Raw genomic sequence first — 18,126 nt, 5'->3', positions numbered from 1 at the left:
AGGGGAGCACTGGCTGCATAGCTGGGAAGGGTGTAGAGTGGCATGTATAATTGGCATGGGAGGTTTCTCCCCATGGGTTACATCATGAGTTACATAAGGGGTAAGATGGGGGACAGTCGAATCCAACTTCGGATGAACACAGCAGAATTGGTCGAATCAATCCAAGTCTCGCTAGTGAAGAATATCTAGTTGAGCATGACAACCACCTCCAAAGGACTCCAACGTTTAATTGAACAGGGCTAGATGTCCCATGAGTATGTTTCACCCAAGGAGAATGATTGATTAATATTTTGTCTGCTCAAAACACCTTTCCTAGGGCTACCTGTGTTCCTGTTAGATTAGAGAGGTCAGCCCAAAGAAAAAAGAGGGGCGTATCAACTGTTTCTAGCGCAACGGTGTCTTTGACACGGCCGTCGGTTCATTCCCCAGTATGCTTTTGGTACTATACCTTGCGTGATTTTCCTTTTGCTTCACCTATATTTAATTGAGCTGGAATTTGCGGAAGTTGAAAATTGCGATGCTAATACCACTTTTTCTTGCGCAGGCAATCATTGATATTACCACCGCTCACAATGAAGACAAGACGCTAATCAGTCCTGAGCTGGTGAACCATCAATGGGCTATGTATATGTTTTTACAATAGGGCCAAAGACCTTTCATTGGCCATTTTCGGGCGCTTCCCTAACATAAACTCGTATCAGGCGGGGTTTACACAGACGTGCATGGCGGTCTATCTATATACATACTCAAATACCAATGCCTAACTTGTGCAGGTACTCCATATCTTATACGGAACATTATCAGGCCTTTAAAACTCATGAACATAAACGGGAACACGAATGTCAAGTATTGATCAGAAGGACGAGTTTTACAGGCCACGGCCGCCACGTCTAGTCAAGGTTTGGTACGTTGACGATATGCCAAAAACTGGCCGGTTGCTGATTGACATTATAGATGCCAAGTCTCAATAAAAGCTGAAGGAGAAGAAGCTCTTCGACAGATCGAATGCTCTTCGCTGAGATAATATCGTGAGTCTGCTATCTACCATCCCCTGTCCCAGGAGGCTCATGAATCTAGTTGATTGAACGTCTCTGCAGAAACAAGGGCAAATTATGTATCGAGAAACTTATTTCCCAAAAGCCATGGTTATTGACGAAGTAGCCGTCTTGATACACATTAATAGCCGAAATCTGGGGTCCCCACACCGGGGCGAATGCCGTAACAAGGAATTCGCGGGGTAGAGAGCGGGGTGGGACCCAGAACCCTTAAGACTATATAACATACCATTATTCTCATGTCACAGGTCGTCTTTCCCCAGCTCGTATCATCACATCTCACATCATTTCGTTTGCCTCGTTAGATTTATTACTGAGCACTAGGCTTAAAGCAAGGCATCAAACATGGGCTCTGCCGGTACTTCAGCCGGCCAGTTGGCTGGAAAGGTGGCAATCGTCACAGGTACTTGAAACCTGGACCTTTTCTTCATGCCTCTGAGAGGAGATTTTAGGGCGAATAGTGCTGATAGATTCCTGGTTTTTCTCCTCTCTAGGTGCTGCTTCTGGTTTCGGTCTCGCCACAGCAAAAATCTTTGTTGCTGAAGGCGCCAAGGTGGTCGCTGTCGACATGAACCAGGACAACCTGGCCAAGGCCTTCAGCGAACCATCAGACACTCTCGTAACTGAGTTCGCAAACGTAACATCGTTGAGCGACTGGGAGCGGGTCCTTGCTACCGCAGTGTCCAAATTTGGCGGCGTGGATATTCTCATCAACAATGCTGGCACCAGTTACCCCAACAAGCCGACGCTCTCGGTTACCGAGGCCGAGTTTGACCGAGTTACCAATGTCAATGTGAAGAGCATCTTCCTCAGTGTGCAGACTATTGTTCCGCACATGCAGAAGCGCGGAGGCGGAAGCGTTGTGAACATTGCGAGCATCGGTGCAACAAGGCCCAGGCCTGGCCTTGTGTGGTACAATGCAGGCAAAGCCGCCGTTGTCAACGTAAGTTCAGTGTTCTATGGCTGCCCTCTCCCCTCCCTTCACCCCACCATTGCAGTCAGCCATTGTCGTTCGCCTTGGAGAAACTAGACAACATGGTGATTGATCAAGATCGCTGACCGATACATCTTCACCAACAGGCGACGAAGGGCCTTGCCGCAGAGTTTGGCAAAGATAACATCCGCTTCAACGCAGTGTGCCCCTTGCTGTCAGCAACGGGTCTGTTCGAGACCTTCTCCGGCGTGCCTTACACTGAGGAGAATATGAAGAAGTTCCTCTTTAATGTTCCGATGGGCAGGCTCTGTGAGGCGGATGACATCGGCAATGCCTGCCTTTATCTAAGTTCTGACATGGGAAAGTTCGTCACTGCTGTCAGCCTGGACGTTGACGGAGGGCGATCCGTCGGCTAGATAATTCTAGTGTCAATATTCAAGGGGACACTGACCAGAGCCGGGGCTTGGTAGGTAGAATCTAGGCAACTGTGGTACAGATTCGTCGTCTATGTTGCTGCTCATTTTATGCGACTGCAAGATTTACAGATTTTTCCTAGTCATATTAATTACCAAGAAGGCGCTTGTTGGACTATGGCCCCTGATCTGTTAGGCTGCATTTCAAGGCAAGCAGTCCGAAGGAAGGCTGGGGGACCCTCTGGTTCTCAGCCGCCTTGGACCTGTTACATACATGTATACACGAGTATCAGGCTAGTGCCGCGTTGAAAGAGCCACACTCCGGCGCCCGGTGCCACGGTCCACCCAGCTCCTCATCAAACTCATCTTTGATGCCCTCGAACCGCATCAGAAGCCCCTCACCCACGACATGACACAGGCTGCTTGTCATAAAACCATAATCATCATAAGACAGGTCTCCTTGGAAACTCCCGGCATCTTGAAATATGGGGACAAATCTTGGAATCGAATTGCAATGAGAATTAAATCCTCATTTTCCTACTGTTACCCGATAAACTTAATTGCTCGAACGAATAGGATCTGATGCACCGTCAAATTAACACCAATAAACTTCTACACTTGCTAATGACTTCACGGCCAGGGTCACGGGCTGAATAGCACAAAGTAACAGCAGAGAAATTAAAGCAAATATAGGAAATACTCCCAGTTGGGAAAAAAACAGTGATATAGCAGGTGAGGCGTAGAGAACGGCCATCATACACTTTACTAGTACACCTCATCCACGACCGCCCTGGAAGACCTTCAATTCGTGTCACTTCATGATGTGATATAAGCCATGGACCATATCATTTATCTGAATTATACCTGACCAGGTACGTACTCCCTCCTGGTACCGCCACCAGCACCTTGAATTTCGCCAGTCCAATAGTGTGCTCATCTCGCGGAAAACTGATACGGCTCTGTGAAGCCTTGAGCTTGCAATTTAAACAGCAATTGCACATCTAAGTCCTTCAGCAGCTTGCAATCCGCTTTATGGCCCTTGTCATTCCAAGAAACAGCCTGGCATGCCTGGTTTAAATCCCCGAGTCAGAATACCGTGGTTGTTAAGGACTGCGGCGAGCCATCGAGGGGATCCACATACCTTGTCGCAGTACCATGCGAGGCCGCACCTGGAACACTTCTTCAGTGTCGATGCCTTCCGGTTGCAGCCCTGGCAGGTCCTCTCGCCATTCGCCTCGGTGGCGTATTGCTGCACTCTGTCGCTGAGGGCGAGCAATCGATCGAGTGGAACGGGAAAGATCTGTCAGAACTAGTTGTCAGCGGAAAGAACTTTTTGCCCGCCATAGAATAAAAGCACTCTGTTCTTGTTGCTAACCTTGATCGACTTGGAGTCTTCCTGTCTGATTCCCGCTGTCATATCGAGAAATCCATGTTTCTCTGCGTAAAGAATAGCGACGGTGAAGCCCTCCTGCACATGCAAAGAGTCTAGAAGCGAGCGTCCGCGGTCCTCGGTATAGAAAAAGACGGGCGTTTCACGTCCGTCCCGGCCCTTGACATTGAGCCTCAGGCGCATAAGGTATTCCACATTGAGAACCTCGGTGAGAAAGCACCAGTGCTTGCGGGGGGCGTATGTGAACCCGTCGGCCGATTCGAAGTATTCGAGGTCAATGTCGTTCTAGTCCGGCAGCTCACAGAAAGGGGGGAACGTGGTGTCGTCTCGGAGGTTGGCATACTGCCTCAGCTCCTGGCAGCGGGCGCTCTGGTGGCCAAGTTTGCCCGTCTTCTCCGACTCCCTCCAGAGCCAGGTTTCAATTCCTCTTCCTGGAGGCCCGATGGAATGTCGTTGATTGAGGTTGGCCACTGCCGAGTAAGCATAGACTCGCCAAAGGATGAGTGTTGCGTCGGGTCCCTGGCTAGGTGCCTCATCCGACGCACCATGGGGCTATCGTCGCCTTCTAGTATCAGTCGTGTTGCAGCAGCCCGCTCGGCAAAGACCTTGGCTCGGGCCATGTCGCCGTTAAATTTGGCAATTTGGAAGGCGTCGTAGTAAGCACAGGGCACGCTCGCATCCTCGACACTCTCCTCCCGGTACAGCCTCAGCAGCTTGCGCACATTGTGCAGAGCCTGGAGGGGAGAGGACATGATTTGACTCCCGTCGCCGATGGCCTCGTCCAGCTGTTGTATTTCGCCCCGTCTGGCATCGCTGAGACGTGATAGCGAGGGAGGGAGAGAACAGAGGGCACAGGAGCAGGTGAAGACGAAATCTCGCTGGAGAATATGCCGCAACGATATATTAGTATTCAATCAGACGGTGCTATTATCTATATAAAATTAAGATTTTATAGGCCTCTAAGGTTACCTATAATCGTTACTTTTAATTAAGAGGGTACTTATCACTACTATCATTTAAAAAGTTAGATATAGGTTTCGTAATTAAAGCTAGCCCTTATAATCAGGGATAATCAGAGGTAGCCTAGGGGCTTATACTTATAGCTTACTAAATGATTTAGTAGTAATCTTAATCGTTTATTATATATATATAACCTAATATACGTGGTTTTATGTTAGGAGTAAAATAGAGTTTGCCGTTCTAATTATACCTTCTTTTGTTGAGATAGAGCCTTAAATGGAAACGAGAGATTGGTCCTGTCCCGTCTGCACTTGACCGAGTCTGTCTATTGTTTGTCTGCAGACTGCAGTTAACCTGCAATTTGTCTTGGATTGTTCTTTATTGGCTCAAAGTGTTAGAAGGTGTGATCCCGTGGTAATACGATGGATTCCGTGATACCCAACTTGATTGAATCTCTGCCCAACCAAGTCAATGCCACCTCGAAAATGGTCGAAGCAGCTTAGTATTTGTACTCAGTTTTTGGTGGTCAAAGGAGCTTTTCGGGGAGACCTCAGTGGCCAAATGTCATGCAGGGTTAAAATCTAATTGTACTAGACTTTACCTCTATGGTGCCGTCTTCAATGCGTAGTATCTCCAGCGAACATGGCTCAAAATCAGAGACCCATGACTCGTAGTAACGAAGAAGCTCATATTCATAGACTTTACGGCTTACGCCGTGCTTTCATAAGTCCAAGTTGTAGATTCTATATCAGCGCCTGTAGACGACCATAGCTATCTACGATGTAATAGTCATCATCGATTCTGACTACGACTAAGAATGTACTGCTGTCGCTCTGATCCCCACACTGGCAACACTATCGATAATGGTGCCGGTTGCTCTTCTCCTTCTTGCCAAACATCTGGATCGAGAGTGCGAATTTTAACACCTTGTGGCAGTCGGAGTCCGTTGTCCTCTGGAATCCCTTCGTCTTCCAGTCTCTCCATAGCGCGAAGCTGCTCAGGATTCGCTGCTCGACGAAGCAGATCCCAAAATTCTGCGTCGGATACTTGCCACAATATCCCATCATCCACGGATCCTGCCTCCACCAGTTGGCGTATTACCTGGCCCGTCCGCTGATACATGTCGATGTGGGCCGGATTTGACCAGACATCGTTGTCGATAGCGATGTATGCGCGAGAAAGTATCAGTGCTACGTGGGGATCGTCCAGCACCAGCAGACGGTGGGCCGCTGTAGAGCTGGGAAACGCCTTCAGTGAGCCGACAACCCTTCTGGCGACTTCCATGGTAAGCTTGCCGAAGCCGACGGCGTCGCGCAAAGCATAGTCTAGGCGGTCGGCACACAGCTGAGGCGATGGCATCTCCACCAAAGGGAACAGTTCTTCTTCGAAAACCTTTTGGTTGATCCCATGTCTGGCGAGCATGGTCGGCAGCCGTGTCGTCTCAAGATAACGTGTCTTGTGTACCTCGTGATAGCTTTCTTCCCCAGGCTTGGAGAGGGCATGGTCGATGACGTGACTGAGGGTGGTATGGGAGATATCATGGAGAAGGGCAGCGACTTGTTCTTCGATGGTGGCACCAACTCTTCGCACGAGTATAAATGCACCGACCGAATGCTCGAGCCGTGTGACTCGCGGTGTCAGGCCCAAGAATCCAGTGACTCCATGCTGGCAGACGCCTTGCAGTCGCTGCACCTCGGGGCTTTGAAGAAGCTCTACTAGAACTGGCTCATGGACCAGTTCCTCTCCGTATATTTCATCTCGGATCAAGATGGTATGATTCTCGATGAGTAAGTGTGTCTGGAGGACTCCGGCACTGGTAGGAGATGACATCTCTGTTGGACCAACATGTATTGAAAGGAGCAATCGAATCAGGATGGTTGGGATAGGTAAGTAAGTAACTAAGGTACTGATAATACCTAAGTATGTGCGCGGTCTAGGAAGGAGCGTGAGCCAGGTTGAGGAGTCGCGACCAGGTCGCGTAATACAGCGCTGCTGCCTGGCGCCCCTGGCGGTGGTGTGACATTGATGGGGAGCCAACTTGATGAGTGGGCAAGGGCGCGCCCGCCTTTCACGCCGTAACGCTTCCCTGTCGGGTAGGCCATCAAGCACGCTGCTGCGATGCTCACAAGTCACAACAACCACCGCATCACCCACGGGATGAGACGCTGGATACCCACCGCGGCACGCACTTGGATATCTTCGCTTCTCCGAGCACTGGAATCCAAGTCGATTAATCACGATGCGGCAATGTGTGGCTCGTGAGTTGCTCAGCCTTGCGAGTTGATTCTCCAGCGTCATCATACCCCGCCCGTGGTCAACTGTGCTCTCCTTATATCGCGGAGCGCCACAAGCTTATCATGGTCACCGAATTAATGCAGTTTGCAACGTACTCTACTTCATAATCTATCAATTTGCTTTCCCTTAGTATTCGTAGATTAACATATAATGAGGTGAGCATCCTCCGAGACCTTTCTTGGCGGCTATGATAACCTTGTACGATTGGGTGCTGAGTGTATAAAGGAAATGATCGTCGGAGCCTTAGAGAGCCTCCACGAAGATATCGTCATGATGAAACATCCGTCCACATCAAGTGCCGTGTTCTCGCCAGAGCACCGCCGTTAGAAGTAATGTAGATTGCCTGAACAGTCGCTACCTCTTCTTCATTAGGATCAAGGCTATCGGGACTTGCTTGGTTAGTGCCCGATTCTTTCCCCCAGCGAGTGTCTTTACCCCGTATATTCTGTAAGCCCCGAGGACATGCTCAAGGACAGAGCTCATTGAACAAAGAGCCTAAATTATCCTCCTCTAGCCTTGCATCTAGCGGAGATTGGTCCTATTGATCATACCCCGTGGGCCAGCTGTCCAAAATCCTATATTGTCTATGTTAGGCTTTCATCGACAGGAGGAGATTGGGACAACTGACTGACATTCAATGACTTATTCCATTATTAGCTGCTATAGTTAGGGAGTTTTGTCGGTAGTGGTGGGTGCCTGCGCTGCAGCGGCCATTGCCGCCTTGGAAGCAGCTCGGAGTTCATTACGCGCAGCTGTGTACTCGTGGGCTATCTTCCGCTTCTCAGCATTCGATATAGTGTAATTGCTCTTCGCAGCCTGACGGATCGCTGAGATCTCATCATATCTTTTCTGGTACTCTGCTACGCTAGGCATGGTGGCAGATCGACGGTGAGTGTGGCGAGAAATCCTGACTGAAGTTCGAAAGGCTGTGGAGCGGTGTGGGGGAAAAAGGACGAAGCTCGTACATGGTATCCGTAGACATGGGGGGGTTCACCAGCCTTTTTGTCTGCCAATCTGTGGGGCTAATCGCATTATTTGTCAGCCGGTAGCCCAATGAGATGCGGTCATCTTCAGTGTCACCCTTACACGTGCAGAGAGCATGATGCCTAAGTACTACTTCGTAGTACCTATCAAACAATCAAATACGTAGGTATTCCTAAGTGACAAACAACCAAGCAAGCAGGTACAGAGTTTGCCCAAAAAGGGCGGAAGATATCAGCCTGATTGAAGAACATGACTCACACAAAATTCGAGACGGGACAGGTCGTTGAGAAGAAGGCTCGTAATAGCATGACAGAACAGGCATGTCACAGAGCGTGCTTGGTTCTGGGGAGTGGGCGATGTGAGATTAATAAGCGGTGAGATTGAATGAGGCAAAGGGCACATAGAGTGGTACCAAGTACCTACATTGCGTTGAGTGGCAGGTGCCCGGGTCCAGGGGCCACGACCAACCATCGCGGAGAAGGAGTTAGGAGACACTAATCAGGTTTGCTACCCCTTTATGTCCTATATATAAAAGGAGTTTAATCCTATGAAGAGGTTTTACATCTCAGCTAGCTGACAAAAATTACGAAGACCTTCTAGTGATGTTAGAGTTGTGGTGTTGATGGAACCGTGCGTCCGGCCTTCGGACAGAATATCCCGACCCCACTCATGAGACATCACAACAACGGCCTTTGTTGTTATGGGTTCCTTGTGTGTTCTCTGTGTGTATTTATACGTGTATATAGTCTAAGACTCGTTTCCATTTAAGGCTCTATCTTAATAAAAGAAGGTATAACTAGAACGGTAAACTCTATTTTACTCTTAACGTAAAACCATATATATTAAGTTATATATATATAATAAACGATTAAGATTACTACTAAATCATTTAGTAAGCTATAAGTATAAGCCCCTAGGCTACCTCTAATTATCCCTGATTATAAGGGCTAGCTTTAATTACGAAACCTATACCTAACTTTTTAAATAATAGTAGTAATAAGTACCCTCTTAATTAAAAGTAGCGATCGTAGGTAACCTTAGAGGCCTATAAAATCTTAATTTTATATAGATAATAGCACCATCTGATTAAATACTAATATATCGTTGCGGCATATTCGGTATGGAGCTAAAATGCAGTTTCTGCTGTCCCTGTACACGTCTTCTTCCCTACCACCCTAGGCAGGCTGCAGATGCGAGCAGATTGATGCTGTTTAAGGACAGTATAGCGAGGTGCTGAGTTATTCTGGATGCTTCATGTTCGTTGCTTTTGCAGTCAGGGGACTACAGCCACCCACTACTTCGGGGAAATTAGCCCTACGAGGTTAGAGGTTATTGTAATTATATATATAAGATAGGCATTAATCATATAGATGATTAATACTATCATAATCATTTGTTATCATTAATTTATGCGATCATTTCCCTTTTCATATATATCATCTTATTATTTAGTAAGCTATGACCTTCGGGCTAATCTAGCCTGCTGGTTACGATCATAGCCCACGATTCTTTTCCAAACACTTCTGACGCCTCTTCAGCGACAATTGTTGATCGTACAAAAGTTGCAGCTCATTCTTCGCGTTCTGTCCAAAAATATGATGCTCGGCCATCCCTTCATAGTATGAAATTTTGTCCTTGATGGGCTTGAGCTTATTCCTGATGTTACTATTTCGGTTGTAATATTCATTGGTTCTGCTAATGCGGAAGATGAGGACTGGTCTTGAGAAATAATTGAGGGTTGAGTACGTAGTAATACTAGACAATTGGTTTCACATTCTGGTACTGAGTTTGGTAAATGGTTGCAAACGAAGCGTTGATAATTGCAATGATAGCTCAAGAGCTGGCAAGTATTCTAGCTAGTGAGAGAATGCCTTTATATAGTTGCATATTTAGGAGCGACGGAGGCCTGGAACCCGGCACTATCATGCTTGTCAAGCGTTGGGAGGAAGGGGGGGGTAATGTGAGCTACTGCTCCTACGTTTGTCAAGCTCAGGGGGCGAGGGAGCCACCTATCTCAACTTTGTTGTTGCAAAAAGTGGTCCTCACGGAGGTGCAAGCAGGTTTCTGTCACTCAGCAGCTAGTTAGAGATATATACTTATATTGCATGCCTCCTTTCATCACAAGCCGCGTAATTGGTTTAGTGGTAAAATTCTCCGTTGCCATCCGAGCAGCGTCGGGGAGCCCTGGGTTCGATTCCCAGATTACGCATTCTTTTTTGTCGTTCTTTTTGTCGTTCTTTTTGTCGTTTGTCGCTCTTTTTGTCGTTTCTCGTTCCTTTTCTCGTTCTTCTTCTCATCAAGAAATATGTGAGGAGCCAAGTTTGCAGACCCGAGGTCACGTCAAGTTGTGGTGGAAAGGATGGTCTGTTCGGGTTCCCGAGTTGTGTATACCCCCTTCACTGGTTTAGGGGGCCTCCTTTTCATCCACTCTTTGTCATAATATCGTACCATACAATTTTGAACATCATCACCCTCCGTCCTGTCTACCCATGTCCAGCATCGCTGTGAATCACTCCTTCGCCCCGAACCCTCCCCGTTCCACAATCACCGCCGCCAGCTCCCCCACAGTCTTGTCGCTCAGGACCTCAAAAACCGACACCTGGACGCTGCAGTTGCTAAACACCCAGTTCCGGACGCCCACCGCGACGAGCGAGTCCACGCCGTAGGCGTTGGGCGGCTTGCCGGCATCCATCTCCTCGAAGAGCATGTTCATGGCTTTTGCCAGCATGTGCATGAGCCCATTGCAGACAATCTCCGCTGCCGCCTCGGCATCGGGACTGCATGCTAGCATTCCCTTCACGTCCCTGGCCGGACCTGCGCTGCTGTCCTTGGTTAGGTCTGGGGGCGGCATGTCCACCAGGTTGAGGTAGCTGTATAGCGCCGTGCGGGACCAGTACGGGTCGGCTGGTTGATTTTGCAGGATCAGACCGCCGGTGCCTACACCGAGGGTGACCTGCGGTGGCATGGGAACACCTGGGAGCGTCTCCATGGTTATGGCGTGCTTGACGATCTTCAAAAAGTCCTCATGCCGGATGCCGTAGAACCCGCTCGCCCGCAACATGTCGAGAATCTCCTCGTCCTCAGCAAGCATCCCGGCGCCAAGGATGGGTCCCAGATCAATCGAGACAGCGTGCCTGCCCTTAAGCCGAAGGCTACGAGCCAGAGCATCTTCGAAGAAGTTTCCGGCCGCGTAGTTGGCCTGACCGCGGTTGCCAATGACGCCCGCCGAGCTGGCTAGGAATATGAAGAAAGGGTCACTGCCGGTGCGGTCTGCGGCTTCGACAAGATTCCAAGAGCCCATCGCCTTGGGCCGGAAGGCTGTGCACCAGTCTTGATAACTCATGTTATCAAAAACCGAGTCTTTGATGACAGCGGCGCACTGAAAGACGCCTCGAATGGGAGGCATCTCTGCCGAAATCGTATTCCCGACCACGTCCGCAAGAGCCTCAGCGTCGCAGATATCAACACGGTACACTCGCACATTGATTCCGCGGTCATCGAGGCTCCGGAAAAATTCCTTGGCTTGCTCCGAGGAGACGCCACTGCGTGAGAGGAAGGCTAGGTTCTGCGCTCCAGCGCTGATGAGCAGCTCGGAAATGCTCCGCCCCAGCCCTCCCAGGCCACCCGCGAGGACATATGTCCCTGAGGGGTCGACTGCCTCGCGCAGCGGCTTGGTCGTGTCTGTAGCTAGGACGGGAACTGTATCTGCTGCATCCGCCCTGGCAACGACAGAGGTGTAGCCAATGTATGGAGACAACTCGAGGTTCTCAAAGGCAGTTACCAGGTTGCCAATCTCATGTTCCTCGGCCGTGTTAGCATCTGCACCAAATTCGACTCCGGCCCGATCAAGGAAGAAGACAGTGCGCTGCAGCATTTTTGCGACAAACTCGGGATCGTCTTTCATCAACTGGCCAAGATCGAAATTGATGTAAGTACCGCTTGTTGGCGCGCGTTTCCTATTCTTTGGTATACTCGACCGATCCTGGAATTGCACAATGATGCCGCCTACCATCGTTAACATCATCTCCAACTTTGAAAAGGGAGGGGGGGGGGACTTACCAGGTCGTATACATTCCGCGCTGGCATCAACATTCTCCTGGGTTGGATTGTACACCACGTCCACACCCTTTCCACCCGTCGCTTCCTTGACAGTCGCCGCAAAGTTGGGGGAGTTGGAGTCGATTATCTGCTCAGCTCGTAGCCCTTGAGCCTGGAGTATCTCCCTTTGCTTGTCGGAATCATGAGAGTCACCCTCCAAGACGGTGACAAGAAAGTCGGCTCCCGCAACAGAGCACACCGCGATGGCAGCACGGCCAAAGCAGCTCGCCCCTGCGTGGATCAGGACTTTTCTTCCACCACGGATCCTTCCCACATGGACAAGGGCGTAGTAAGCACTGACAAAAGCGCTCGGAATGAAGCCTCGGCGAGCCGGCGTCAGGAATCTCGCATCGACATTGACCATATTCTGGAGACTGCCGTCCGGGACAAGAGCAGCAACAGGATCTCCGATTTGAAATTTGTCTTCCGACACATTTTCGCCAAGGCGCGTCACTCGTCCAACAAAATCCAACCCAATTGCCAGGTCGCTCGTGTGTCCCAGAACAACCTCGAGGTCTCTGAATGTCAAAATAGCTCGCCTGAACTCAACCTCGACCTGGTTGGGTTGGAGCTGCGGGTGTTCGAATTCAACGAAATGAAAGCTATCATTGGAAATGCCGTGTTCCGCGATCTCGAGTTTCAGCCCTCGCCTGGACTGGTCTGAAGGGTCACTGGCGAATGGCACCTCAGTCGTGCCACTGAGAGACCCATTGCTCTCGATCAGTTTGTTTAGGCCAGTCACCGTAACCAGCCTGGGGATGTATAGCTTTCCATCTTTCACTGCAAACTCCATGTCCCTGGGTCCTGAGACAGAATCTTGGAGGAAAGTTAGCACCAGGACGGACCACACCGTTAGTGAATCGTCCGAGTCCAAACCGGGCGAATCGGCCCCGAGATCCAATGTCACAAAGACCTTCTGCGGGTCCTCAGACATCAAGGTCCTCGCCAAAGCAATAATTGGCGATGTTTTGGGGTTCGAAGGCTCCATGTGAGCCCCCCGAGTGATCCAGACGATACTCTCGGCCGCCTTTTGAATCGCATGGAAAGCATCAAAATCGGCGGCTGTCCAGTCATGGACAAAACCGCCACTGCCCAATGGGCCTGCAAAATCAAGCATGGATACAACAATCTTCCCAGAAACTCTCGAGGTATCTTGCGCCATCTCGTCGAGCGACATGACATCAATGTTACTTTGGAGATCGACCTCGAGCAAACCGGACACGAGTGAGGAAGTAGACACTAGCGCTTCCTTGAAATCGTCGGCATCGGCTCTACACTCCTCTGTGCAAAGCAAGACTAGACTCAGAGATCGCTCGGATGACAGCGATCCAGCCTTCCGACGGGCTGTCATGGTCCCGAAATCGCTCGCAACTGTTTTCTCCAACGAGTCGATGCCGTTCAACGACCCATTTGAAATCACCGCATTGTTTTGGACCATCCACCCACCAGGTTTAAGATGGTTGTGGAGGATGTCGACCTTCACGCCGTCCAGGGTTAAAACCAAGATGCAGTGGTATTCGGCCAGTGGCTCCGACCCATCTATCTTGGCCAACTGTACGTAGGGAAGCATGTTGGAGTTTTCGAGGCGACGCATGGCCTCTCTTCCACTGTCATCCCCTGTGTCAGCAATGGTGTATCTTGCCAGTCTAGGAGTCCCAGCAGCATCGGAAAATAGTTGTTCGAGCACGTTGCTAGAGACATCCCAGCCGCCACCGACTTGGAGAATAGAGAGATCAGGGAATTTGTGGGATAGGAGGTCCAGGTGCTCAACAAGCGTCTTGGGGTACGCAAGTGTGTGTTCTTCCTTCCACACAATCTCGGTACAGAGATTTCGGTGATTGGGGAGAAACCCACCCTTTTCAGGGGAAGGTCCCGCGATGCTGGAAAGATGAAGACCGTTGATGATCACATGAGAATCTGTGCCAGCGCGTTGCATGGTAATGTTTGCCTTGGCGCCGCCCAACCCCGTCCGCTGGGCGGTAGAATAGCCACTGAAGAGGCCGGATCCACCTTGATCCAAGTCGCTGGATACAAATAGGCTCTCGATAAAGGTCGGTACCATGGGGACGGGCTCGATGGCGAATAACGTTTGGAACATTGAGTCCAGCGTTGCCGGGTGAATCAGATGGGGATACTCGAACTTGGCCGGCATCTTGGACTTGGTGTCGGGGATTCGGACATCTGCGACACAAGAGCCGTCTCCTTTGTGGAGCTTTACGATGTTCTGGAACAGCGGTCCGTAGTTCATGCCAACCGTGTCTAGAAGCTCATAGAGCTGACGAGGTGTCACCGATTCGGTACAAGACTGAGCAAGCTGAGTGCGCCTGTCGGAAAGGTACTGGATGCTTGCGTCATGGTCGACATCTCTGTACTGGAACCGCAAGAGACCCGTGGCGTTCTTTTCCCAAGGACCGTCAAGATTCTTGGTGTAGATAGAAAATTCGTGCGAACCAGTCAGTCTAACATCCTCCGTATGGTCCATGTCCCGCTTGATGTTGAGTGCCATCTCCAAGCCGTGTGCAGTCGAGGGAATAAGCATAGCCTTCTCCAACCGCATATTGGCTATTTCGTAGCCAACGATGTCATTCTGGTCCTGTGCCATTTGCTTTGCGCCCTCTAGTACCATGGATACCATACCCGAGGCAGGATAGATGATGGTCTTTTGCACCTGGTGATCCTGGATCCACGGGTTCTCCGAAATGCGAAGGAATCCACGCCACCGCGGCTCAAAGGGGATCGAATCAGCGGTTGGTGCTCCTATGAGATCCTGTCGAGGGTACTCGCGGAAGCGATTGGCTCGGCCCAAGTGCGACTCGTGCCAGTACGACTTGCTGTGATTCCATGGGTACGGGGGGATATCAACAAGGCATTTGAGCTTTGGCGCCTGTGTTGCTCGATTAATGACACTCTTTATGTCAATCTGGAGGCCTCTGGTCCACAAGTCACCGATAAGCTGAAGCAGAGTCTTCATGCCACAGGTCTTGCCATCCAGCGTCGATCGATATCCCGGGGTAGCTTTGATGTCCATGCCGGCCAGGATGTCCATGGTCGGAGATCTCAAGGTAGCGCGAGGGCTCAGTTCGACGAGAATGCTAGGACGCTCTGCTGGGGAAAGACCCATCATTTGACGGACAGCAGCAAGATACTGCACTGGTGAGACCATGTTCTGCACCCAGTATGAGCCATTGAGGTTGGTTCCTTCGATAGCCCGCCCCGTCAAGGATGAGAACATGGTGATTGCACCAGTCGACTGAGCCTTGATGTCCCCGAGCGCTCTTTCGTAATCGTCAGCGACAAGCGTCATGTGCTCTGAATGATAGGCCGTCTTGACCGGGAGAACTCGATGGAAGATGTTCTTTTCTTTCAAGTCTTGAGCGATGAAGTTGATGGCGTCGGCTTGACCAGATACGGTGACGGAACGGGGGCTGTTGATACAGGCGACTTGGGCGGGCTGATCAACCGAGATCAGATACTCTCGGCACTCCTGCTCAGACATGCCAACCGCAATCATGCCTCCTTCCAGCTTCGGTGCCTTGAGAGGAATCATGCCCGCGGAAAGCCCGCGATAGTAAGCAATCTCCCAGGCAGTCTCTCGAGAGATGGCCCCAGACGCAAACGCAGCAGCAATCTCTCCAGAAGAATGCCCGACGACGTGTGTAGGACGGACAGACATGGATGCCAGTAGCTCCACCAAAGCGACCTGAAGGGCTGTCGTGGCAGGCTGGGAGATCTCCGGGTGAGAGATGCGAGACTTCCCCTCAGGCTTGAAGATCTCGTCCATGAGAATGAATGAACTCTGTAGCGTCGTCAGGTGGCGAGATGCCGCCTCGAGGCTCTCTCGGAAAGCCGTGAAGGGCAGCAAGTCTTGCCCCATTTGAGCCCACTGAGATCCTTGACCGCAGAACACGAAGCAAATGCGAGGCTGCTTCTCGCCAGATGATCGCATCAAGCTATCCGCGTCAATGGATCTCATCCTAGCCACCAGATCCTCAGCCGAACTCGCGACGATGGCACCCTTCCATTCCAGCAATGAACGTCGGCAACCGAGAGTGTATGCATAGTTGGCGAGGAAGTCGGGTTTCGCGTCCTTCTCTGCTGATTCAATGTATGGTATTTGTGAGTCTAGAACGCGCTGTACGCCAGCCTTCTCGTTCGCGGAGAAGCAGAACAGCTGCGGCATTGGGTCTCTTTCAAGAGTCGACCGCAAGGTGCCATTCGTTAGGTTTTTCCCATTGACCGACATGTGGTTTCCTTTCAAGGCACGGGATTTCAGATGCGTCGCCGCATCATCCATGATAACATGGGCATTTGTCCCGCCAAAACCAAAGCAGTTGACACTGACGCGACGGAGCCCCGAAAGTGGCCATTCCATGAGCCCTCTGGGAACCTTGACCTTCCAATCGGCAAAGTCGATATCCGGGTTTGGGGTCTGAAAGTTGATGTTTGGTGGGATTTTGCCGCGCTCCAGCATCAGGACACCCTTGATCAGACCTGCCACACCGGCGGCTCCCTCGAGATGGCCGATATTTGTCTTGAGAGACCCCACGACGATGGGGTTGTCAACGTGGCGAATCGATCCAAGCGTCTCCGAAACGGCCTTTAGCTCTCTCCAATCGCCCGCTTGTGTGCCGGTGCCGTGGCATTCCACGTACGCCGTCTGGTCGAAGCTAAGGCCTGAGGATTCATACAAAGCTCGGATGTTGGCAACCTGGGCTTCTTTGCTCGGTAGAGTGATTCCTGTTGCTGTTAGGTCCATTATCTCCACTTCGAACAGGGTCCTGAGAACTTACCGGTAGTTCGTCCATCCTGGTTCACTCTGCTGCCACGGATGACGGCTCTGATTGTGTCGTTGTCACGGACTGCATCCGAAAGGCGCTTGAGAACAACCACGCCGATGCCCTCTCCCCGGCCGTAGCCATTGGCGCGCGAATCAAAAGTGAAGCACTTTCCGTCGGGGCTCAAAAAGTTGAGGGCCGTCATGGGCATAATAGTGTTGGGAGTCAGTATCATACCCGCCCCTGCGGCGATAGCCTTCCTGCGCGTTAGCAAATCGGTAGGAAATGTGTAGCCAGGATTGAATTACCAGAGAAGACTCCCCGCTACGCAGACTCTGCGCCGCCAAATGAACCGAGACAAGGCTCCCACTGCAGCCAGTGTCGACTGTGACGCTGGGGCCATGGAGGTTGAAGGCGTAGGATATTCGGTTTGCCATGATGGCAATCCCGTTGCCAGTCGCGGCATATTGGGGTTGCCAGTCAGGATCTCGGAGGCAGATCTGCTCGTAGTCTGCCTATTGTTAATCTTTGCAACCATAATACTATCCCCAGGGTTGATGGCACAGACCTTTCACAAACGAGCCAACGTACACGGCGGTATCACTGCCGTCTATATCCTCTTTGCGAATGCCAGCTACAAGGTCCCTGTTAGCTCCGCTTGACTCTGTAGCGAATCAACGTACCATTTTCTAGTGCTTCATATGACACTTCTAGAAGAAATCTTTGCTGCGGATCGATTGCTTTGGCGTCGTCTGCTGCCACAGAGAAGAACTAGAGGAGAGCGTCAGGGGTACTGGATGAAGCCGGGTGCTGAACACGACTCACCGGTGCGTCGAAAGCTGCAACGTCTCCTCTCAGGAAATGCCCCCCTTTGAATGATATCTTCCGCGATTGTTTAGCTCTGTTGTCGGCGTGGGGCTTGAGAGGGTGGGCTTACACTCCCCTGACGATCACCGCCGGGGTGATAGTAGCCATCGATGTTGAGGCGATCCTTTGGGAACTCTGACCATTGCGATTCCCCCCTTTCGAGAACACTCCATAGCTCCTCGGGTGAGGCAGCATCGCCCGGAAAACGCAGGCCGACGCCGACGACAGCTATGTCGTCCATGGTTCTGGATTTCCAGTCCACGTGTGCACCCACACGATGGAAACTTCGGGACGCAATGACGAAGCAAACAGATGGACGCTAGTGTGAAAACAAAAGACAGCTAGGCACGACTGT

General features: G+C 50.8%; 4 protein-coding genes and 1 non-coding gene across 5 annotated transcripts; 2 read left to right on the top strand and 3 right to left on the bottom strand.

The window, feature by feature from the left end:
• Positions 1-1,400: 1,400 nt before the first annotated feature.
• Positions 1,401-2,405, top strand: ACO1O0_005587 (uncharacterized protein; the record flags this gene model as incomplete). Its single annotated transcript, XM_083195002.1, has 3 exons — positions 1,401-1,458; positions 1,550-1,998; positions 2,136-2,405. The coding sequence occupies 3 exons, from the start codon at positions 1,401-1,403 to the stop codon at positions 2,403-2,405; spliced, it is 777 nt and encodes a 258-aa protein (XP_083049915.1).
• A 930-nt stretch (positions 2,406-3,335) lies between these two features.
• On the bottom strand, positions 3,336-4,544 carry ACO1O0_005586 (zinc finger MYND domain-containing protein; the record flags this gene model as incomplete). The annotated part of the gene is made up of 4 exons (XM_083195001.1): positions 3,336-3,461; positions 3,544-3,702; positions 3,778-4,077; positions 4,338-4,544. 4 exons carry the CDS (start codon positions 4,542-4,544, stop codon positions 3,336-3,338), a joined length of 792 nt encoding a protein of 263 aa, XP_083049914.1.
• A 1,062-nt stretch (positions 4,545-5,606) lies between these two features.
• ACO1O0_005585 (uncharacterized protein) lies at positions 5,607-6,416 on the bottom strand (the record flags this gene model as incomplete). The annotated part of the gene is made up of 3 exons (XM_083195000.1): positions 5,607-5,786; positions 5,854-6,268; positions 6,412-6,416. The coding sequence occupies 3 exons, from the start codon at positions 6,414-6,416 to the stop codon at positions 5,607-5,609; spliced, it is 600 nt and encodes a 199-aa protein (XP_083049913.1).
• Positions 6,417-10,158: 3,742 nt separating this feature from the next.
• Positions 10,159-10,240, top strand: ACO1O0_005584. Its single transcript has one exon. It is a non-coding gene; the product is annotated as a tRNA-Gly (tRNA).
• A 300-nt stretch (positions 10,241-10,540) lies between these two features.
• On the bottom strand, positions 10,541-18,012 carry ACO1O0_005583 (uncharacterized protein; the record flags this gene model as incomplete). Its single annotated transcript, XM_083194999.1, is given in 8 exon segments — positions 10,541-12,036; positions 12,091-16,866; positions 16,920-17,160; positions 17,213-17,415; positions 17,473-17,538; positions 17,588-17,675; positions 17,730-17,822; positions 17,842-18,012. 8 exon segments carry the CDS (start codon positions 18,010-18,012, stop codon positions 10,541-10,543), a joined length of 7,134 nt encoding a protein of 2,377 aa, XP_083049912.1.
• Positions 18,013-18,126: the final 114 nt, after the last annotated feature.

This window comes from Amphichorda felina, assembly GCF_050947745.1.
Source record: "Amphichorda felina strain 45539 chromosome Unknown scaffold_5, whole genome shotgun sequence".
Lineage (NCBI taxonomy): Eukaryota > Fungi > Ascomycota > Sordariomycetes > Hypocreales > Bionectriaceae > Amphichorda > Amphichorda felina.
The sequence above is the reverse complement of the archived record's forward strand: the minus strand, read 5'-3'. Positions and strand labels throughout refer to the sequence as shown.